A 21,097-nucleotide genomic window follows, 5' to 3' on the forward strand; every position below is an offset into this window, starting at 1 on the left:
AAAAGTGGTATACTACGCGAGTATACTAAACGCGTGGTTTTATTCGTGCGCATCCGCCACAGTTGATTACAGATCGCGCGAGCGGCAGAACAGTTTTCGTTCGGCGAAAAAATCAGCCGTTCCGCGGGCGCGAATTTGATATCGGACAGCTCCGACGTCGATTATGCAACAGAAGGGGAACTGCTCGAATTTCACGTGAACGGGTCGTTATCAGGATCGTTTATGAAAAGTATGTTTTTATTTTCGTAATAAATGTATCCTATAAAATACAACGAAGAGCGCGCCAGTCGGGCGCAGAACGCTTCTGTAAAAGTTTATGGTTCCTCGTGTCGGGATCAACCACGCTAATTCTATACATATATATCTATATACACATATACATAAATGTATATAATATAACAATACATACTCATGATAATAATATCCATTAAATTATATATACCATAAACAATATATATAAATATATATATTATAAATGTGCGTATATATAATATAATGTATATTACTTTATTGTACATATATGTATACATAATATTAATATATAACGAACAGCATATATATTTATATATATTAATATTTTAATACAATCGTATATACATACACATATTATATACATATTATATACACATTATTATATTATATATATGTATATATATGTATATATAAACGCGTATATAATTTATATCCCATTCATGTAAATATATAGAAACGTATTTTCTGGTTTAAAGTACATTTGTTTGAGTCGGCGTCCTGTATAGTACAATTACGTATAAAAGAAAACGAGTAAGGTAAAGAACAAGAAGAACGTCGGTTGCCCGGGATCCGAAAGCGTAAGATCCGACACCGTCGCGGGGTCTTGGAAAGTTAACTCGGCACTCCTTCGCGTTCGCGTTTCTATCCGTATTTTTTAATCCGGTTGTGTTTCTGTTTCTTACAAAAGTAGGCTCGTTTACAAAATAGAGGTTGATTAGTTTAAGAATATACATGCTACGTATATAAGAGACACGTTAATTGAGAAGAGTTACGGCGAACGCGGGTCTACCCGTTCGCTGCCGACGAACACGTGTTATTGAAGTTGGCAAGATGGATCGTTTGTCGTCCCGTAACTCTTCTGCGTCGTCAAACTCACAGCCATAGGTGGTTAGAACAGAAATTGTGATCGCTCGCGAAACACGTTTATCAATTAACGCCTCTTATTCCCCGCGGGGAGTCCCGTTCTCGACCGGGATCGTCCCCGAAACGTGCGCCTCCTACCCGCCCCGCAATCCTCCTGTGCTCAGGTGCACCCCCGTGGACCTACCTTGTCTAATTAAACGCATAATAAGGACGAAATGGTACCCTGAACGAACGCTGTCTCGCGTCGGTTGCTGCATAGTCGTCATTAGTTGTTTATAAAACTAAGAAAATCGAATAAATTACGATGGGTTAGATCTCATGGATTACTCGGCATGTAACACAATTGGTTCGATAGACAATAGACAATCGATCTCTCTCGGCGGAACGGCTGCGAGACGTTCGGAATAGCACCGAAGATTGTCGTGTGTCGGTTCGTTTTTTGCAATTTTCCACGCATTCTATATCGGCTTGTAAACTTTTTTAACAGATCATCGGAGAAAGGCCTATCGCGCAGTCTTCAGTTTCCAACGGAGGAATAGATAGGCACTGATTCGGAGAACCAAGAATATCAGCAGCAGGGCAAGAATGTCCAGCGTGAAGTCCGCGTCGAGCATGTCCAGCTCCTCCAGGGTCGTCTCCGGATTTTTAAAGTGGCAGTAAACCTGATAATTAAAGTAGAATTATTAAATTAATTAATTAAGCGACCAAGGGTTTCGTTAACAGATCAAGTAATTACCTGGAAACATTTCAGCTTCTCCCGGCCGAAGGAGTACGTAGCCAGCGCGGTGCCCTCGAATCCGTACCTGATGTAGCTCAGATAGGTGATCCACCTGAGGTACACAGGGATAGCGTCGAAGCTGACGAAGAAGCCGGAGAAGAGGAGGAACGGCACTGACATCACCGGCGCCAGGAACACTCCGTTTTGCACGTTCATCGCAGCTCCGACGACTAGACCGACCGATTGCGCGACGAACGAAATCAGCAAACACGTTCCCAAAAACATGCTAAACCGCATCACGTCCGCCGGCTGACTCGTCATGAAGTACACGATCGTGACATATATCACGCAAAATATTGCCTGAAAAACACCATTAATATCTCATTAATCTCTTTTTCTAGAAGCAGCACGATCTTTAAGACTTCTCTCCCACTGGTCGAAGATCGTTCTCACCTGGAACGGTATATCAGATACCGTGATGGCCAAGTAATAGGACTTCAGCGAGTACCATCTGTTGAAGTTCTCCTTCAGAAGCACTGGTAGCTCCAGTGGAACTACAAGAAGGCGAAACGTTAAACTGTTGTTCGAAGAGACTGCAGAGAGAGATAACCATGAAGAGCAACGTACATGATAGAATCGTGATGGTCATAGACGTGTACATGAGGAACAGCATGTTGAAGAAGAGGAACCCGAGGTTGCTAAGTACTTTGGCGCCGTCGTTACCGATGTCGTAGTACAGCGCACCGATCAGAAGTCCTACCAGGATGTGGGCGAACAGTCGAAGGTACATGAGAGTCTGAAACAGAGAGTTTCAATCAATTCGTGGTCAAGAAACTGTAAAGGGTCTACAACATCTGATCAACAGAATCAGAGGAAGTATCAATTTTTGATTATATACTAATTAACAGAATGAAATCTCTGGAACTCACCCAATCTCTGCGACTGAAGAGCAAAGTTCTCTTCAAAACGATCCAGAATTGTTGGTACTCCGACGTGGGGTATCTCTCTGGAGTCGTACCGTTAACAGAGTCGTCCAGCAAAGCCGCATCAGCATTATCCTTCTTGTCAACGTCCATGGATATCACGACGTCCGCTGCAAAGAATCGAGAGTAAAATCTAACGATTCGATGGATTCTAACCGATTGCCTCACTGCCACGTACCTTGCTTCGCGATATCATTGTTCGCGAACGTTGGAATCAGGTTTCTATTGTTCGCCACCTTCGAGTTCTTATCCTGGAACTTCTCTTCCAAATTCTTCATGTCGTTCTTGTCCTTCGGCTCCGCGTTCTCCGCGGCGTCATCCTTCTGGAACGCTTCGGTGGGTTCGTTGTTCAGAGCCTCGGGTTTGCTTTCGGGGAACGGATGACCCTCCCGAATATCGTACTTGCCGTTGTTAATGGCGTTCACCAGACTCTTGATATTGTCACCGTACTCCCCGCAGGATACTTCGATTACTGTGGATCAAATTACCGGGATAAGTATCGTCTTGCTAGTGGATAGGGGTCGAAAATATTTCATGGACAATGTCTTCAAAATCGAATAGAATTTCATCTGTTATTTAAGCTAGGATCAAAGTCTCGAGGAGTTGACTCACTGAAAGAGGCCGGGTTGTGGTAGCTGGGGCAGTTCAGGTTTATGTTTCGTAGGAAGGGCACCAGCTGCGACGTGGACCCTTGGTAGACACACTGGCCCTCCGCCAAAGTGTACAGAGCGTCGAACATCTCGAACAGCCTGGCACTGGGCTGATGGATCGTGCAGATAATCGTCCGTCCGCCTCGAGCGAGAGTCTTCAGCAGCGAGATACATTGGAAACAGGACGAGGAGTCCAGACCACTGCGAACAAGCATACGTCAACGTTACTATAGTCTAGAATTTCGTCGTCAAATGCTTCGTCTCCTGGAAGCATCCTAGATTATGCATCGTAGGCCTTGAATCGGTTAGCGACAGATTCATCGCAGCTATTTCCCGCTATCTTATCGCGTCACGCTGACACAAGTGCAGCGCACAATATCTCGCAAAACCGGTTACGAGTTCTGAAAAACTTCAGCCGCGGTTTTCGCGGACCGAACAATGTCGAACCTGTTGAAATCCGAGGACACCGAGACCTTGGGTTCATAGGCTTCGAAAGAGGCGCGCGGATTACTTCGCGGAGCTTGCACTTTGGACTGCACTTTCTCCTGTTCGTTTCACCTGGCGTCGGTCAGCTGTCGCCGGAGAAGCTGATTTCAAATCGCGTATCCGACAAGTCATGGTGGACCTTCCGAGAGAGTCGAAGAACTTGGGACAGCGATTATTTACTGACACTGACCGTCGGAGGCGTTATATAAAATCCGTTTCTCCGGCGCCAGTGAAAGTGGATGCAAATATCGGCGATGCAACGGGAGAAATGGCAAACAGCTTAGAGCCTTTCCGATCGGAAACGTCGTGCGACGTCGAGCGCGCAGAGTTTCGGGAAATCGTTCCGCGAAGCTCGTTTCTCGTCCGGTTTCTTTCCGTTGCGACACGGTGCGCGAGCCGCGGCGCTTGCGAGCGGAACCACCTGTTGGATCGCTTTCTTCGGGTGCATCGAGCTAAAATTACGGCTCGCGCACGCTGATCGGCTTAATCTATCATTTTTGCGAGCGAGGGCGATACATCGTTGCACAATGGAATAGAACATCGAGAATGCAGAAATGCCGGAGCTGCAATTTTGTTGCTCGTGGTTTTGAGAAAGTTGCGAAAGTGTTTTGTGAAGCAATCTCTATCTAGCTCTACGTTAGTCGCGTTTTTATCAATAGAAATTTGATTATCAGTAGACTTTGGATTTTATGCGTTTGCGACAAAATCCAGCATGCGTGGTTTAAATTGATGATCGGCTTAAATGACGTAATCAATACCAAGATATTATTCCCAATTGATCAGGATTGTCACTCGTTATCGCTTGTTGCAATTGCCACAGAAAAATGATAATTTTTATATGATTTTATATCACGTTATCATAAAAGCTTCTCAACTTCTATTTCGTTAAATCGTTTTGATTTTAGGGGAACCTTTCTGATGTTATTTCTCGACTTCCTGGATGTCAGTGACCATTTACTAACCTGGTCGGTTCGTCGAAGAACATGATGGGCGGGTTGTTAACTAATTCAAGAGCTATGGAGAGCCTCTTCTTCTGGCCACCGCTGAGGTTCGAGGTCATCGTGTGAACATGCTCCGAGAGACCTAGAGTCTCAAGGATCTCCTGGATCTAAAGGACAAAGCGTCGAAAAACATTCTTGTTAGTCAGAATTTCCCCCATTTAGTTAGAACCGCGGCCGTGAGGCTTGTCGTACGCCGAACCAGACAAGAAACTTAATGCGAACGTACCACTTCCTCTTTCTCCGCTTTGCTCACATGCGCGCCGAGTTTAAGGTTCGAGGCGACCTTCATGGCCTCGGCCACCGTGAGGTTAGCGTGTAGCTGATTGTCCTGCATGATGTAGCACGAGAGCTTTCTGAAGGCACTAAGGTTCCTCTCGTGGCCGTTCATCGTAATGCTGCCCTCCACTCCGGACCATCTGAATCAATTATTCTTCTTTAGTTTCGCCAGAATTAACCCATTGTACTAAAACGAGTCCGACTCGTGATGGAGATTTAAATCATTCGAACGATTATTGTAGTTTTTGCGATCTTCAAGAAAACCATTCGTTCTGTAACCCTTTATACTCGAGACCATTTTAATTGTAAATCTAAATTAATTTTTCCGATTTCTAGTATTTTATGTAATAGTAGAACTCTATATTATATTATATCAATCAAAATTTTTTAATGAATCATAGCTGAGATCATCGTAGTTTTTAACACTGTTTGAAGAAAATCTATCGATCTCCGATTTGGAATCGGTGTCAAGTATAAAGGTTACGAGCCGCAATAAAATTCCGTTCTTCGGTCGTCAATACTTAAGCATTCATACGCGATCATTTCGGTGTGATGCGCTGTTCGCTTCCGCTTCGATTTCGCAAGAAAAATGATTAATTGTTGCCGCCGTTCGTCACTGGGCTCATTTAGAAAGTACGACTAGGTAAACACGTGTAGCCAAAATGTCTTGCGAAAGGATTGCGTAACGAGACGAACCACGAAGAAAGCGAAATCACCCGGGAAGAAAGTGAAATCGCGATCATTGTGGAACACGGTCGTTTCGAGGCTCGAGCAGCGTGAACGGCGAACATTTTGCGAACGAGCGTGTCTACAAATTGACCGACGGCGCGGCATCGACGAGTGTTCGACTCAAATAATCGCAACACAACTCACTTGTATCCGGTCAGGATGTTCAAAAGCGTGGACTTTCCCGCGCCGGAAGGCCCCATGATGGCCGTCAGCTCGCCGGATCGCAGCCGGCCGCTGACGGACTTGAGGATTGTCTTCGCATCTGAAACATCGATTACTGTTACGCACCTTTGCCGATCAACCAAACCGCCATGGAAGGTTAACGACCGTTTGTCGCCGAACCAATGAATTAAACGATTATTGGCCGGCGCAACGGCTGAGATTGTCGCGCGAGGAAATGAGACAATGGTGGAGCGGCGGCCGATTGCGATTGACCTTTCGCGGATAAATATAATTTATGCTTCTAGAAATCGTGACCCTGGCCCGAGAGGGTAATTAAAGATTATTCTATAATTGCGCTGGAATTTTAGCGAGCTCGACGAGAGTTCCTGCTTGCGTAACTAACATGGAGCTAAACGAATTGATTGCCTATTAACAAAGTCCCGTAGGATTAATCTGCGAAACGACTAGCCGCCGGCTAATATTCACGATCGCGCCGATCGATCCAGCGCGGAGGGACGACGTCGTATGGATTCTGACCTTCCCCGACGACAGTAATTACCAGCGACGGATCCGGCGATTATTCCATCGCGTGACAAACAACGCGTCGAAAAAGAGGGCTGGGATCCGGATGAAAAACCGCGCGGAGATTGCGGGGTTATCGGGAGAACGGTTTTTCGCGAAACAGGAACAATGTGGCAAAAGGCGAAGCGTCGCAGAAACGCGGAACGATCTTCCTACGCCGCGGAGAGCCACACTTTGCCCCCAGGAGCGGATATCGCGAACCTCGGAACTTCTCTTATCGCTACGAAGTCGCGAAACGATCGACGGAACGCGTAACGAAATTCTGCTGGGCTCTCGATCAACGTAGCCTATGACATTTATTAGATTACCGTGCGACTCTGCTCGTTGCGTAGCATAGCGCTATACCAGCAACGTAATTGATAATTCGACGTTGATGTTGCGACACGCAGCAAATGTCGGACGTTGCGTGATACCGATCTGATTTTTTGCATTCGCGAACGAGGCCGATTTGGACACCGGAAACGACAGAGTTTGGCGGAATGTCCCGCGACGCTGAAAGTGGCGGGTCTACCGGAAACCTCTGTCTTTTTTATTGGCAACGGACATACCAAGAAAAATATAGTTAGCGTATAGTTTGAATTTCTTCGCGCGAAATTTCCTGAATTTTCTGAGAAGGCGACGGTGCAGAGTTGTATTCGTGGGGTTGCGAGTTAACAGAATCACGCGGTGATCCATTGTAATTGTCGAAGACGCTGTCAAGCCAAAGATGCTAAACCCTAAAAAAGCTAGATCATAAAGCATATGGAATAATGGATTTCTTCGCATTTTCAGTCTGGGATTTGTTAACAGAAAAAGCTAAAGACAAGTGATAACTATATTATAAAATTCGTCCGAGTTTTGTCATAAATGCATCAGATCCACAGTCACTGAATCAGAGCCTGCAGCCTATCCTGCGCTAAGCAGCAAATCTCTCGATCGCGAAGATTGTTTAATCCTTTTCGCATAAATTGTCCCAAACGATCGCGTCGTTCTCCATTCGAACGGAGCGACGATTGCTACGATACGGGGCCAAGTCGTCGCCCAGGACACACCGGCGGGACCCAATAATTATAATTGCCACGATTCCATGCGCGAAACGCTACCGGGCCTTCAGAAATTCAATTCACGCCGATCTCTCGAAACAGCCGGCGCCGCGAACTCTGTCGCGAATGTGAAAGGAAATGAGGTGCGTGAACTCCGTCTCCGCTAACTGGGACACGAAATAAGTCAACGTCGAGCCCCGTTTCCGGCCGAACAGTCAGATAACGCGCCGGCAATTTTAGCTTTCCGAGCTTTTTTACGTTACCAGCTGATTACAGCGAAATTAATGGGTTAACGGTCTCGTAAACACGAGCTCTCGATCGCGACGGTGTTGCGCAGTGAAGTATCTTCGAACCGACGATTTTCTCCAAATATCTTATTAAAAGAAGAATATTTTCTTAAAAAGTTTTTTAACACGTGAGAAGCGTATAATAAAGCAATTAAACCGGAGACAGTCCTTCGAGTTCATAATTTCAGAGATCCGAGAAACTGACGGAAGAGAACGATCGTCTGGTAAAACCCATCGGCTCTCGAACACAGAAGTGGTCTTGCGACATAGCCGAGCAGCAGAAAATTCTCCCAGCTGACGAATTCCCTTATTTGAACGAAACCGTCTAAGAAACAGTTTGAAGAAACCGGTCCCCAAGAAAACATTATTCCTCGAGCCACAGAGGAAACCGTCCGACGACTCGTGGTCAGACAAAGAGGAGAGTCATACTTTCCGATGGAAAGCTCTTAGCCGGATGATCTCGCGTAAAGTCTAATCTCTGGGGAGCTGGAGATGAAGAAGAATGGTCTCCACGAAAGCTGGCGGTTATTTAAACGCGAGCGTCGACGACGAATGATACGGCGGCGGTGCGAGGGATGGAGGGGGAAGAATTCAGCTGGTCGTAAAGAGTCGCGACAGTAAAGCTTCTATCGCGATGGTTTATCAGCGACGTCCTACGACTTCGGGCCGAAGAACTCGAAGCGCGTTGATCGGCTCCCGCACGCGCGCCTGTATTCCGCGGGATCAGTGAACCTTCGCCGAGGAAAACCTTCGAGCATCGAAATCCCATTGCCAGTCGCGCGCTATCGAGCGGATCTACGAAGAGCCCGCGGCGATTCCGTAGTTTCTAGCGTCGGTAGTGTCCGGCAAGACGGAGAATCTTTATCTCGCGGTGGGAGCACGTCCGAGTCAGAGATAAGCGGGAACAAAGCTCGGCCTTTCCGAAGCAATCTGTTCTTCTTTAAACGCGGTGTGTCGCGGACGGCCGATTTGTGTACGAGATCGCGCCGCGTTTCCCTTCGGCTTCTTTGGAAACCGCCGCGCGCGGCCTGCGCCGCAACCGGTCTTACAAAATCTCGGTCAGTAATTCCACTCGCTGGAGCGGGCGCTGCTCGTCGTCTACGCTCCACAAACCGCGCGTAGAAAGTTCTGCCTCCCTTCGATTGATAGGCCCTTGCGCGCTAACGAGCCGGCGTTAATCGCGGGGAAATTAGTTTCTCCTATCGGCCGACGGAGTTTAACGGGCTTCGACTGGCCCCTTTTGTCTCGTTATCCCCGCGACAGCTGCTCCACCGATAACAGTACGTCGGGTATCGCAACGCGCATGCAACACCGCGTCCCTCTTTCCTGCGGATGCCATTTACTTTCACTTTGTGGTCAATGTCATCGGAAACCAGCCTCCGACGACCACGAGATACGATGACTATCAGATCCGACGCGATTCCACCGAGATAAATGCGAACCCTCGAAAATCGCGCGGAAATTAGCTTTGGCAATTTTAGAAGAAGCGGCATGGATGAACAGTAGAAAGTTCCTCGAGTGAACGATCTTCGAAAAAGCTATTCATCTTTTGGCATAGAATAATGGCAATACCACCGTATCATAGGAAATTCTTTAAGTGAACGATTTGAGAGAATTATCTTGTAGAAGATCATTGACTCTTTGACCAAGAAGTGTTGCAAAACGGTGTTAGGATCTACAGGTTCTCTGGGCTCTGAAGACGACTTTGAATAATCTGAAAGAAATCCAATTATACAACGAAAAACAGCGAAACCTAACGACGCAAAATCTGTTGCTAATAACAGTCGATGCGGCATTAACAAGAAATAATCTGTTAACACAGAAGAAGCAACCTAAAACATCTGGACCACAAGAAATCCTTCAACCGGACGACTCTAATCGAATATTTCAGCTATTTTATTATTTCTCCTAACCATTGGAAAAAGTCGATCCTCAAGAAGACCATTAGTTTAAAAATCGCGCAGCTAATAGCCCGATCAATTTCCATAGCATCTTTCTACTTTCGTTGGAGTGGCGGCATCGATTAGGACTGCGTGGTAAAGAGTTCATTTCGAGAAAGTGTAGCTCGATTAATAATTCTTCTCCAACTTCTACGACCTGGTTCTGCAAACGCTTGCCACGGTTCTAGGATTACATCGGCTAATCAGGTTGCGATGAGAACAAATCCGCTGGACCTCGCGATCCCGATCTACCGCGCAACGCGTTGAAGTTGTTTACGCGACAAAACACGTAACAATAATTCGCTCCAAGTGTTTCTGTGGGGAAAAAAAAAAAAGGCGAGTCAAGCGGGTGTATACTCACTGCTTTTGCGGCCCTCCCGCACCGAGTAGACGAGGTCCGTGAACGCCAGATCAACCGGCGGCCTCTTCGGCAGATGGGTGATGGTCTTCGGTTGCAGCGGTATGATCTGCAACCGGGTCCCCGAGCCCTTCCTGGGTTGCAACAAAATCTCATTGGTGTTCTCCTCGTGCGAGCAACCGCCCTCGAGCTTCATCTTTAATCGTCCCGTAACAGTTCCCGCGCGTACTTGATCCTGACACCGGTTCGACAGCGAGCCACGCTCTGTTCACCTAGTACGTTCTGGCTTGCGCAAACTCCGGCCTCTCAATCATCGCCTGGAAAAATCGTAGCGCATCGTCAGACGGCCGCTCTCGCGTTCGGCTCGTTATCGACTGCGATTTCGCATCGATTCCGCGCCGACATCGGTTCCGCAGCCGACTCTCCGATTAACGAGAATTTTCCTCGCGGGGAACAAAAAAGAGAACAGGGAAAAACGGCGGACGATTTCTGCTGATTCGGCCGTGTGTGTCTCGATCAGCTGTGTCGTCGAAACGTCGCCGCCGATGCGCGTTTCGAGCACGGTTTGCTATCGGCGCTATCTTGGCAGCCCCACCTCTTCGCCTCCCATTTCACTCGGTCGCTATCTAACGACGGTGGCCGCTCGACTCCGAGCACAGTTTTTCTCGCCGTCGTAGGGAGCGAGAACTGTTGACGAACGCGTTGGCCGAATGTGCGAGAGTCGGCTGCCTCTCGGAAGCTAACTCGCGTCGCGAGAACAGTAAACAAAAACGAAACGCGATCGTCACGGCCTTCGCGAAAAAACCTGCTCCCAGATAACCGAGTACACTTGCACCGCGACAGCGATTTCACGGAGCCGGTTCTCGACCGATTAATCCTTCGAGGTATACCGAAGACCTCGGGGATTAATTCGATCGAGACATCATCGACCATTTTTCCCCGTCGCTCGAGAGTCTATGCTCTAGAGTCTATGTTCTAGAGTCTCTACTCTGCCAGTCTTTCTAGAAAATAATCGGAGAACTTTAGAGAGATCCACACGCCGGCGAGAGAGGCGTGCGCCGCGGCTAACGGGGCACCACCGTTGAAAGAGGGACAAGTGTCGGCGTCCGTAATGCGAATAAAGAACGCGGTTCTTACATCGTGCGAGCGGCGGGTGTGCTTGGTAACGTTGTCAGAACTGCGCAGACGTCGAGCGATATCCTCGTGCCCGAAACTCGCGGCTCCGATCGACGGGATCGATACGCGGCGGCCTGTATCGATCGTTTCGCAATAATCGCGCCGATAACGAGAACGCGGCTACGGGATTTCTCGTGCACGGTCGACCGAGCCTCGCGATGCTCGTTCCTCGGTGTCTCGAGACTGACTAACTGACTGACTACGGCTACCATTTAGCTGCACCGCGGCCATCACCATTGACCGTCGCTGCTTTCCAGAGCGCGTTCTCACTCTCTCTCGCTCTCTTTTCTCTCTCTCTCTCTCTCTATCTGGCATCTCTTCGTTTCCTTCCATCGCGGCCTCCCTCCGCCTCCCTCGTGATTCGTCATCGCGACAAAGAAAACCGATCAACAAAATGAAAATTAGCTGGTTAATTTGCTGTACACGGATCGTTCGAATTCAGGAAAATAAGCCGGGAAATACCATCGCGCGATCTCGAAAGTTATTAACAATAAACAGGTCGACGCGATCGGTCTCAAGAATCTTGTTTTTAAATTCTGTAAATTATGCAATTATTCGTGCTTGCTTTGTATCGAAGCTGGTAGCCCCATTTCACACGTGTCTGATATTTTTAACTCGTGATTGGTTGAATAGACATTGTTCGTGTAACAAGAACCATTGAACTATTCGAGATCGGTTTTTTTAGTCATCGCTGTAATTGCTGCGATAAATTGTCGGTGAATTTTTAAATCGTGGATGTACGAGACGAACGTTCTTTTTATTTCGCTAGCAATTTGTTATTTAGTTTGTTTCGATTCAGCCTAATATCTTCCAACGAGGACGTCGTTGCTGGTCCCCCGTTGTTAACCAATGATCATTAAAGGCGCGGCAAGTGAGCAATTTCTCTAATGCCCGTCCCTTTCTAGACGAGGCCCGCGCGTAGGGTCTCGGTGCTCGTTCAATGATAATCGGCATCGATTTTATCGGGATCGCGATAAACGGGACGATCGACGCACGTATAAAAATCTTGACGCTGCCGAATTAACGCGAGTTTGGACGATCATTCCGATCTATACCCAAAAAATTCTTGCAATGTGCAATCGTTTTTATAATTGTAAACTGTAATTTTTACAGTGTTACTGATATAAATAGATGACAATTTAACAGTACTCTATTTTATATTATTTCTGATATAGAAATATACACGTTTGGTATTTCGTCAGATTTTATCTGAATATACAGGGTGTCTCAACTAAAAAAGGCCACTCTACAGTATTAACCCTTTGCGGTCGAGTGGCGACTTTAATATAATAATAATATTAAAATAATTTTTATCATATTTATTTATATTTAGAAAATTGTTAAGAGCTGTTGCACGAGTCACAAAACTGAAATTCCATAATATATAAAATGGCAACACGACGAGTGTGTATCTCGGATCTCCACTTAAAATGGCTCCGACTGCAAAGTTTTCGTTTAAATATCACTAAAATTTGACAACTCGAGGCTTTAATTATTCACGCCATAATAACTGTGATATTTCCGCGTGTCTCACGATCTTGTTATTCAAAGGGCAAAGAGAAAGAGAGATAGGAGGAAGAGTCGTGGATCCTATCAACCTTGATTGCAAACGAATCCTAGATCGTGCGCGAAGATACGGCGTTACACCCGACGTTAAACGACACCTTCGCGGCTGGGTAAAAAAATAGCATTGTCACTGTGCTCATTAAAGATTCTACAACGGTCTAATTACAGGAAACATTACGTAGACGTTCGTTGGGACTATTCAAGGAAAAAAAATGACTGGAAAATAGCGACGATCTTAAACCGGGCGTAAACACCGATCGCTTTTTGCGGTCTCCGCTCTAATTGGGATCAAAGAAACCACGCCCCTGTGACGACCGTCTTCGAAAATTACGTTTAGCAATTTTTCCAGCGAATTGTCTTTAACATCGGAACTACCAAACGAGTAACTGGTTTCTTTATTCAATTATTTATTACGATATAAATCGTACGAAGCCGCTTTTATAAAACGATATAAATTAGTCGCGTTTAGGTTAGAAAAAGCTAAAATAATTAAAAAAAGGCTAAGAAAGCTAAAAAAAAAATATACAGTTCAGCGTGAATTTACACAAAGATTTCCTATCCATCGCTACAACGATCTCATTTAAATTCAGAGCAAGAAATCCATGCTTCATAATTTTTGTAACATCTCCGGCCTGAGCTTGATCAAAGATCGCCTTTTGGAGCGCTGTAGTGGCTCGGTTTGAATTGAGAGCAAAGAAACCATGGCCACCCAGAGCACCGCAAAAAGAGAAAGCGAACAGGCCGAATGGGATAAAGAGAAAAAATTCGGAGGTAGTCTTAGGATTGTTTCGAGAGGCAGATCCCGGCTCGGATAGAGGGCCGCCCTTGTTCCGGGGGACACGGCGAAGGGAGGGCCGCGTGACGTCGAAAGGGCCCCGCGACGGGTCCCATTTCTCGTCGCGAATCCCCCGTTAGCAGAGTGCCCGGCGAATTTATCGGGGAACATTTACATTTCCATCGGTGTTCCGGAAAACAATGGGTCGTTACGAGTGTCGCTGGTCCGAATGGTCGCTTTGACGTCCGTGGCTCGTCGCGTCACGTTCGAACGGCGTCACCGCGTACGTGTCGGACTTAAGAAAGAGAGAACTAGTTGATTACGGGACCGTATAAAAGCGACGCGGCCTATTCATTAACCCTGCCCCATTCCCCCGTGGGCTACACCGAAAAAAGAAGCAACGCGGTTCTCGTCGACCGGCGACGACGCGTGTGCGTCGATCGCCCGTCGTCGTTTCTCCTCTGAGCTGGTTCTCGCTCGAACCTAGATATGCAACGGAACGCATGGAGCTGTTCGAGACGGTCGCTCGAACTTCCGTTCGTAACGCCGTGGTACTACCTGTTACGTATGCACGCTGCATCGCGTCGTTATAATTCATTGCCATTGTCCACGCGTAACGTCGCTTCTCCTGCACGGGAAAAAAAGCATCGGCTCATTACATAAATGTACATTCTACGTTATTTCGTAATTGTATCGGGGCGATCGCGAGCAGCGTCCCTCGGCGGGACGAAACCGTCGGGCATCGTTCCTCCATTACCCTTTAATCGAAAATTAACGATGCACCTGTTGAGCAGAAAAAGCCGACGCTTTTTGCGACCGATGCGTGTCAACGATTGAACGGGTCTTTTAATAGAAACATTGGGTTAATTATTACACGAGAAGCGTTAGTTACGACACGAGTTATTAACACGCAGTAAACAAAGTAGGTTGAAGCATTACGATCTATTCATAAAATATAATGCGCGCGACGAGGACGTTGTTCCAGGAGTTGTGACATTTGTACAAGTGGCACTGCGCGGTCTATTTATACACCGACTTATAGTTCAATTTTCATTTTAAATAAGCTCGAATATTTGACATTCGACTCGACGCTCGCCGGTGTACTTTCGTCGCCAAATTCTTCTCGACTTGCTCGTAAAACGACGTCGTTATTTCGTCGCTGTGTACGAGTTAAAAATTCCATCGCGTTGCAAACGCAGCTGCAAGGACGCTCCTTCTTGTTGTCGGTATGCAACGAACTGGTTCCGCACGTGCGTGTGCCCACGTGTTCGACGACGGGGCGTCGCGAGTTCGGCGGATTGTTAAATACAACTCGACAGTTTCGCGAGAGAAGAATCGAAGAGAATCGAAGAGTCCGAGCTGCGCGTGCTGCAGAAGCGAAACTTGATGCGCGTATGTGACATAACGCGTCGATAAAAGCCGCGAAATAGCAGATCCGGTATCGATGTGTACGCGTGGCGTGCGACCGGTATTTACGCAAGGACACGCCGCAGAGATCGAGCTAAGATCTGTGCGCGATCTCTACGAATAATAATGCACGTCACTTGTAAAATACCGGCGATAGAGCCGCGGACGAGATATCGGGAGATGCCGCGCGAAGCTGGCCGGAATAAAGGTCGCTTACACAACCAGAAGCGCAAAGTCCGAGCAGCGACTGTTGCTCGACGGTGCCGATAACGCTGTAAACTTACGGAACGAGATGATTCTCCGTAGATCAATAAATTCCGAGAGCGGAAATGGATATCAGCATCCCCCTGGAATCCCACTCAAAATCGTTCCATATTCGAATTTCTGCCGGTATTTTGACATTTGCGAGTATTAAGTTTAATGAATTTTTAGGAAATGAACTATCCCGTTTCCTTATCTTAAACTCTAAATCCCCGCAACACTTGTCACCATTCCGGTATATCCGACAAATCGCGACATTTCTGCAGATTCGTTTAAAAGGAGCATTTCTGCGCTGACTACTTATCCGCCGCGTCGATAAATAAAAAATCAGCCTCGGATGTTGCAAAATCATCGCGGAACGAGCTCCAGCCGTGCGAGTCCTACGAAGCCAGGTGCAGTCGTGGAAACGATGATCCACGGTGAGTAATTTTCTACATAGATCAAAGTCCGTCGAGCAGAGCATCGATGAAGCGCGGAAACGCGACGGCGACGCTCTCGTTATCGTTTCGTTTATCCGCGCTCGATCGGCCATTATCGCGGAAACGTTCAAACACTTTGGTCAAGGCTGCGGTGGGTCTCGAGCGAAAAAACACGCGGAGCTTAGTTTTCGACAATCGATCCGTTTACGTCGCGTCGGGGGTGTAGGTTGTTATCGATTCACTGTCAATGCTGGACACCTGGCGAACCGGCCGGCCAGGGCCTCCCGAGAAGTGGACGAAGTCATTGAGACTTATTAAAAGTTTCATCACGAATATGGCTCTCGGTGCATAGAGCCCGCGAGGCCATCGTCATCCATAGATCATCGGTGTCGCATTCGTTGTCGCTCGTTTTTCCGCGCGCGCGCTCCCGCGTCGATGGATCGAAACGGATGCCTTCGCGGAACTTGTCCCGCCCGTGTCAGTCGTCGCGAGTTTGCATAAAACATCTCCATACATGTCCCAGCGATCTTCTACATTCGTTTCAAATCATTTCAAAATGTTTTACTTGTTTTGCGTCACGCTTTGACAAAATTGCGACGTATGATATACTCTGAACGAAGAAAATTGCAGTAAACGATGCGATTTATAGATCTTGTAGGTGCAATTAGATTATTCCATTGAAATGTCTAAAGATGAAATGATCATTACAATTGATGCAGATATTCTTATTTTCCATCAAAATTTAATTATAGAATAAATAGACTAACAAAATCCACTGTATAGATTTTTCATTCTACTCTCAGATAAAAAGGTTAAAATTCTCATTATTTTGTAATCTCAACCAATTGTAATTTTTGCAAAAATTTTACCTAGCCTAACAAATCCTAACGTCTACCAAAGATGTAGCTCACGAAGAAGTTACTCCGTCTGAAAAATCAAGTCTTACATTTTGCACTCGATGCAGGCAGCTTGCACTTTGCATACAGTTAAAAAAACTTTGGGAACGATTAATAACGAAGCTTCGGGGCAAAATTCGGGACAGCGCATGGTCGCATTTTCTTGGGAACGAAAACGGGACGCTAACGAGGGAAATCTGATTCGACTCACCCCTCGGTGGTATTGTTCGTCGCGCCGACGTGATGGTCCTGCTTGCCGTGCTCCACCATGATTCGAATCGTTTATCTCACGGGACGGACTTATCTCGTTATCGAGGGGAACAGTCGATCACCTGGAACGACAGAAATAGACACGTTTCAGCATCGTTACGATTTGCTGATCGTAGAAACCTGGCCTCGGCGGGAAAAAGAATCGAACGATTTCCACGCGGATCGTTGCAACGGGCGCGTACGCAGCCGCGGAGAAACGAGGAAGTCGGGGATACGCACCGTGTGCATCGGGAAACGAGTTCTCTTCTCGAGCGTGGTCCGCATCAAGCGTAGCCCACGTGGAAACGTGGCTTCACATAATAACTCTGTGATTGTGCCTCTGAATTACGTGCTCGGCGACGCTTCGCCATTCTCATGCGCGGTCGGTGCAAGGGTTACCAGGCGTCCGGGACTCGCCCGAGGACGCTCCGATAGACTGAATGGATCGCTTATTTGTCTACGATATTTTATACTTATTTGTCTACGATATTTTATACTTATTTATCTACAATATTTTATACTTATTTATACGTTTGTTTTAGACTCCGCAGAAATTCCGAGACGTTACTTCATCGTCAAATTTGGACGAAGTGAACCGGTTTTTCTGGGTTCGTTAACGAGGTATATTAAATGCGAAAAAAAAGTCTCACGAATGGTAGCACGATTTTTCTGAGTTATTGTCGTCCATCATCTTCCTCTGCCGACGAACCCGTCGGCCTTGACAAGGTGATAACTCAAACTTGAACTCCTGAAACGTACGCGTAACCGCGCGCAAAAACGAGTCTCGAAAATATCCCGCAAACTCTGCGGAACCGTTGTAAAAGTCGTCGTTCCTCGTTTTTATAAATTAGCTATGACTTTTTTCCACCGCCCATTAAGTGTGATTTCCAGACTCGTTTCGCTAGTAACTTATCGCGGACTTCCCAATGACCGTGCCGCATCAGGAACGGCGGATCGATTATATTTTTTTCTGGACGATCTTGGCATTCGGAATTTATTTCCTGATTTAAACAGCAAGAAAATCGCGCGGATAATAATCTCGCAGATAACAATTGTAAATTAGTAGACTATGATCTCCGAGATAACTTGGATGATAAATGTATTAAAACTCGAATGAAATTGCCGCTAGTAAGCGAAGGATTAACATAAGAGCCGATTCGAATTGATATAATTTGGTAAGAACTGATAGACTACAGTTCTATTTATAAAAAATATTAAGAAGATAAATTTGTTTTAAATGGGACCGGCAACGAAATATCGTTTGCTCGTATAAGGGTTAGAGAGAACGCGGCGGTGGTTGCACAACGGTGATTACGGGTTAACGACACGGTAAATAGTGCGAGATCCGCATGCCGGCTACCCTTTCGACTCAAAATTAGCAAATGTTCGCGAAGAAGCTCGGTTGGAGCAATTGAACGTGGCGGGAAATTATAATGATCAATAAGGCGGTTCTATTCTTATCGATGGAGCGCAGCTCCGCCGACGCACTCCAATTGTTCGGCGAGAATAATAGCGTACGATCGACGGAGGTTGTATGCTGTTGCAACGAGGAATCGTGTTGCGACACGATCATCTCCGACACACGGTCCGTCGCCGAAACCGAGAGGGCTGTCGCCGTTAATTACCAGCTAATGGATGCAAGAGAGCCGGAGGTTATGAGAAACGAATGCTCCCCTGTTGTGCGCGGTGCGTGCACGCGTTCGAACCCGTTCACTCGCTCGAATTCGCATCGAATACGTACCGCCCTGAGCTTAGAGGCGTGCGAACGTCACCGGTTCTCTTTGGTGGCAGGAACAACGGTCTGGTTTTCGGTCGGATGAAAACGGAAAGCTCGGCATACCACCGTCAGAATGCCTGCCAACACGCGGCACGACGTTCCACTGAACGGGCGCCGATCGATGTTCGACGACTGTTGCACGCTCCTAATCGCGGTCGCCGTTCCATCCACGGTCCGAGCGTGCTCTACGTAGCCATCCGAGGAATACAATCACCCGATTGGCTCTCGATAACGCGATCCACGATCGAGAGCTTAATTACCCTTTCTTCTGCTGCTTTTTGATACCCCTCCCCCCACCTTGCGGTCATCGGAAAGACCGTCGGTCACGTTCGCAATCCGCGCCAGCCATTTTCTCGTCGTTCGAATATCATATGCTCGAGGCTCCTCTCTCGTTCCCTCTTCAAAATGGCTGACCATGTGCTTCCGCGTTTCAAACGCGGTCTGGGAACTGCGCTTTAGGAAGTAAAGGGGATCTTTCAATTGGCAGTGTTTCGTTCTTCGAGCGAAAATATACAATGAAATCTGTAAACATTGAATTTATTTAGGCATCTTGCTATTTTTAATACAGGTGCTACAATTAGGAAATTCGTGCAATCATTTTCTGCGAAACTCTTTAAATAATTTTGGAATTAAACGTATACTAAAGTAGGAATATTTTGAGATTTAATTTACTGTTGTAACAGTAATATTTACGACGCTATAATATTCTATGTATTAAATATTCTGAATCGTTTGATTTATCTCAGATTTAGGAACATTGATGAAAGAGGAACGTTAATATTTATTTTAATATATTCTGCATCGAGATATTCATCAAAATTTTGTACTCGACGTAAAATTCAATCAAGGGTTCAATTAAAATAATTAAAGTGTTACATGCGAGCTGAAATAATTCGTTGATTTAAAAATTACTAAATATTATAATTTCGTAATATTTAAAATTTCTCCAAAGCAAATGCTGCTAAACGGAATATGGGAAACATTTCTATACCTTTATTTTGAAACGTAGTTTCTTCTATTCAAGGACTAAATAGATCAGTAAACATACTACCAGATGAAGACACAATGCGAAACGCCTTGGAAACAGGCGTAGAAAGACAAAAGGACAACGCAAGAAACGTATACATTGAAATCGCTGTTACCATGTGGTCCCACAATCCAGAGTCCCCACTCTCGGTACCTGAAATCACAAGGTCGGGTTTGTTTTGCAAAGGAAACAATAAACCGTAGACAAACATGTGCGTTCAATAAGGTCTTTTATTTCGAAACTCAAAAGAACTTGCAGCTATTCGCAAATCTGTATTACCTTGTTAGAGTAATACAAATTTCCCAAGTCACACCACGTGGAGGTTGCTGCAAACAGTGACTCGCCCTAACTCCTTCGAACCCAACCACCCTCCATAACAAAATGCAAAGTTGCCACAAAACGGCGTTTTATACAATCATTTACTCCTCGAGGAGTAAACGATTATGTTACTACAGTGACCTTCCCGGTGAAGACCAACGGTGCTAATCAGCCGCCAATCTTTGCTTACAATTAGTTTACAAACTAGATAAACCCCAACCCCCCATAATGAACCTCTTACCTAGTATCGTTTCCACAAATCAGGGTTAATAAAAAACAAAGGAAAATGCAGTCTTCTTCCGCTGCGATGAACTAAATAATTATCAAGATTTGTTTGATACCAGCTAAGAGGTTGTTGACTTAACCTAATTTACAATGGGTCCGAGTGTGGATGGGAGTATTGTTAGCACGTTAAACAGAGTGACCACCCCTCGTGGAAGAGGGAGAACAGCGGTCACGAGACGAAAACGAAGCGGTTCGGACTCCCCAAGGCGGGAGTTATGTCGTACGAACTAATTGCCGGGCATGGACAAGCAATCGTCTCGGGGAAATTCGGAAAAGGGTTGCGAATACGAAAGAAACCTTGATTTCTTAGTTATTCGCTGCGATTCGGTTAAAAGTGGCATCAAGGCAAGGGAAAACTATCCTCCATAGGTGGGAAGAAATTATTCCAATGCTTTAGTGCGACAGTTATTTCGCAGAAAGCGTCCCTAATGGGATACCGATTTTACGCGTGCCATCTCCTCCAGCCCGATTACAAAGAATCGTATTACTACGTGTGGCTGTTTAGAGGACCGCACCCCGAAATGGCTGCATTAATGGCCGCGGAAAACGGGCCGTGTAATGGCGGCCATGCGTTCCCGGCGCACCGGTCACGCTGAAGACTCGCCATACAGACACTCAGACTGGACACAGA

At 46.3% G+C, this 21,097-nt stretch overlaps 1 protein-coding gene across 3 annotated transcripts; it reads right to left on the reverse strand.

The window, feature by feature from the left end:
• Window positions 1-216: 216 nt before the first annotated feature.
• Window positions 217-19,059, reverse strand: LOC144469713 (ATP-binding cassette sub-family G member 4). 3 transcript variants are annotated; one of them, XM_078180253.1, is made up of 13 exons: window positions 18,801-19,059; window positions 17,022-17,142; window positions 10,314-10,627; window positions 6,104-6,221; window positions 5,181-5,370; window positions 4,916-5,061; window positions 3,430-3,668; window positions 2,996-3,289; window positions 2,764-2,927; window positions 2,462-2,630; window positions 2,288-2,388; window positions 1,853-2,194; window positions 217-1,778 (listed from the first exon to the last, which is right to left on the reverse strand). In XM_078180253.1, the coding sequence occupies exons 3-13, from the start codon at window positions 10,504-10,506 to the stop codon at window positions 1,620-1,622; spliced, it is 2,115 nt and encodes a 704-aa protein (XP_078036379.1). In that variant the 5' UTR covers window positions 10,507-10,627; window positions 17,022-17,142; window positions 18,801-19,059; the 3' UTR covers window positions 217-1,619. The 3 variants fall into 3 exon arrangements, with proteins under 3 accessions (XP_078036379.1, XP_078036381.1, XP_078036380.1); XM_078180255.1 differs by lacking the exon at window positions 17,022-17,142; XM_078180254.1 differs by lacking the exons at window positions 17,022-17,142; window positions 18,801-19,059 and adding an exon at window positions 11,448-11,683.
• Between the last annotated feature and the right edge of the window lie 2,038 nt (window positions 19,060-21,097).

This window comes from Augochlora pura, chromosome 5 (genome assembly GCF_028453695.1).
Source record: "Augochlora pura isolate Apur16 chromosome 5, APUR_v2.2.1, whole genome shotgun sequence".
NCBI classification, from domain to species: Eukaryota; Metazoa; Arthropoda; class Insecta; order Hymenoptera; family Halictidae; genus Augochlora; species Augochlora pura.

What these genes read in the sequence shown, in the direction of transcription:
- LOC144469713 (XM_078180255.1), bottom strand. Translation starts at nt 10,506, where the DNA reads ATGAAGCTCGAGGGCGGTTGCTCGCACGAGGAGAACACCAATGAGATT. An exon ending in AACATCCTGACCGGATACAA is followed by an intron (nt 5,371 to 6,103) that starts GTGAGTTGTGTT and finishes TAATTGATTCAG; the next exon opens with ATGGTCCGGAGTGGAGGGCA. An exon ending in CCACAACCCGGCCTCTTTCA is followed by an intron (nt 3,290 to 3,429) that starts GTGAGTCAACTC and finishes TTTGATCCACAG; the next exon opens with TAATCGAAGTATCCTGCGGG.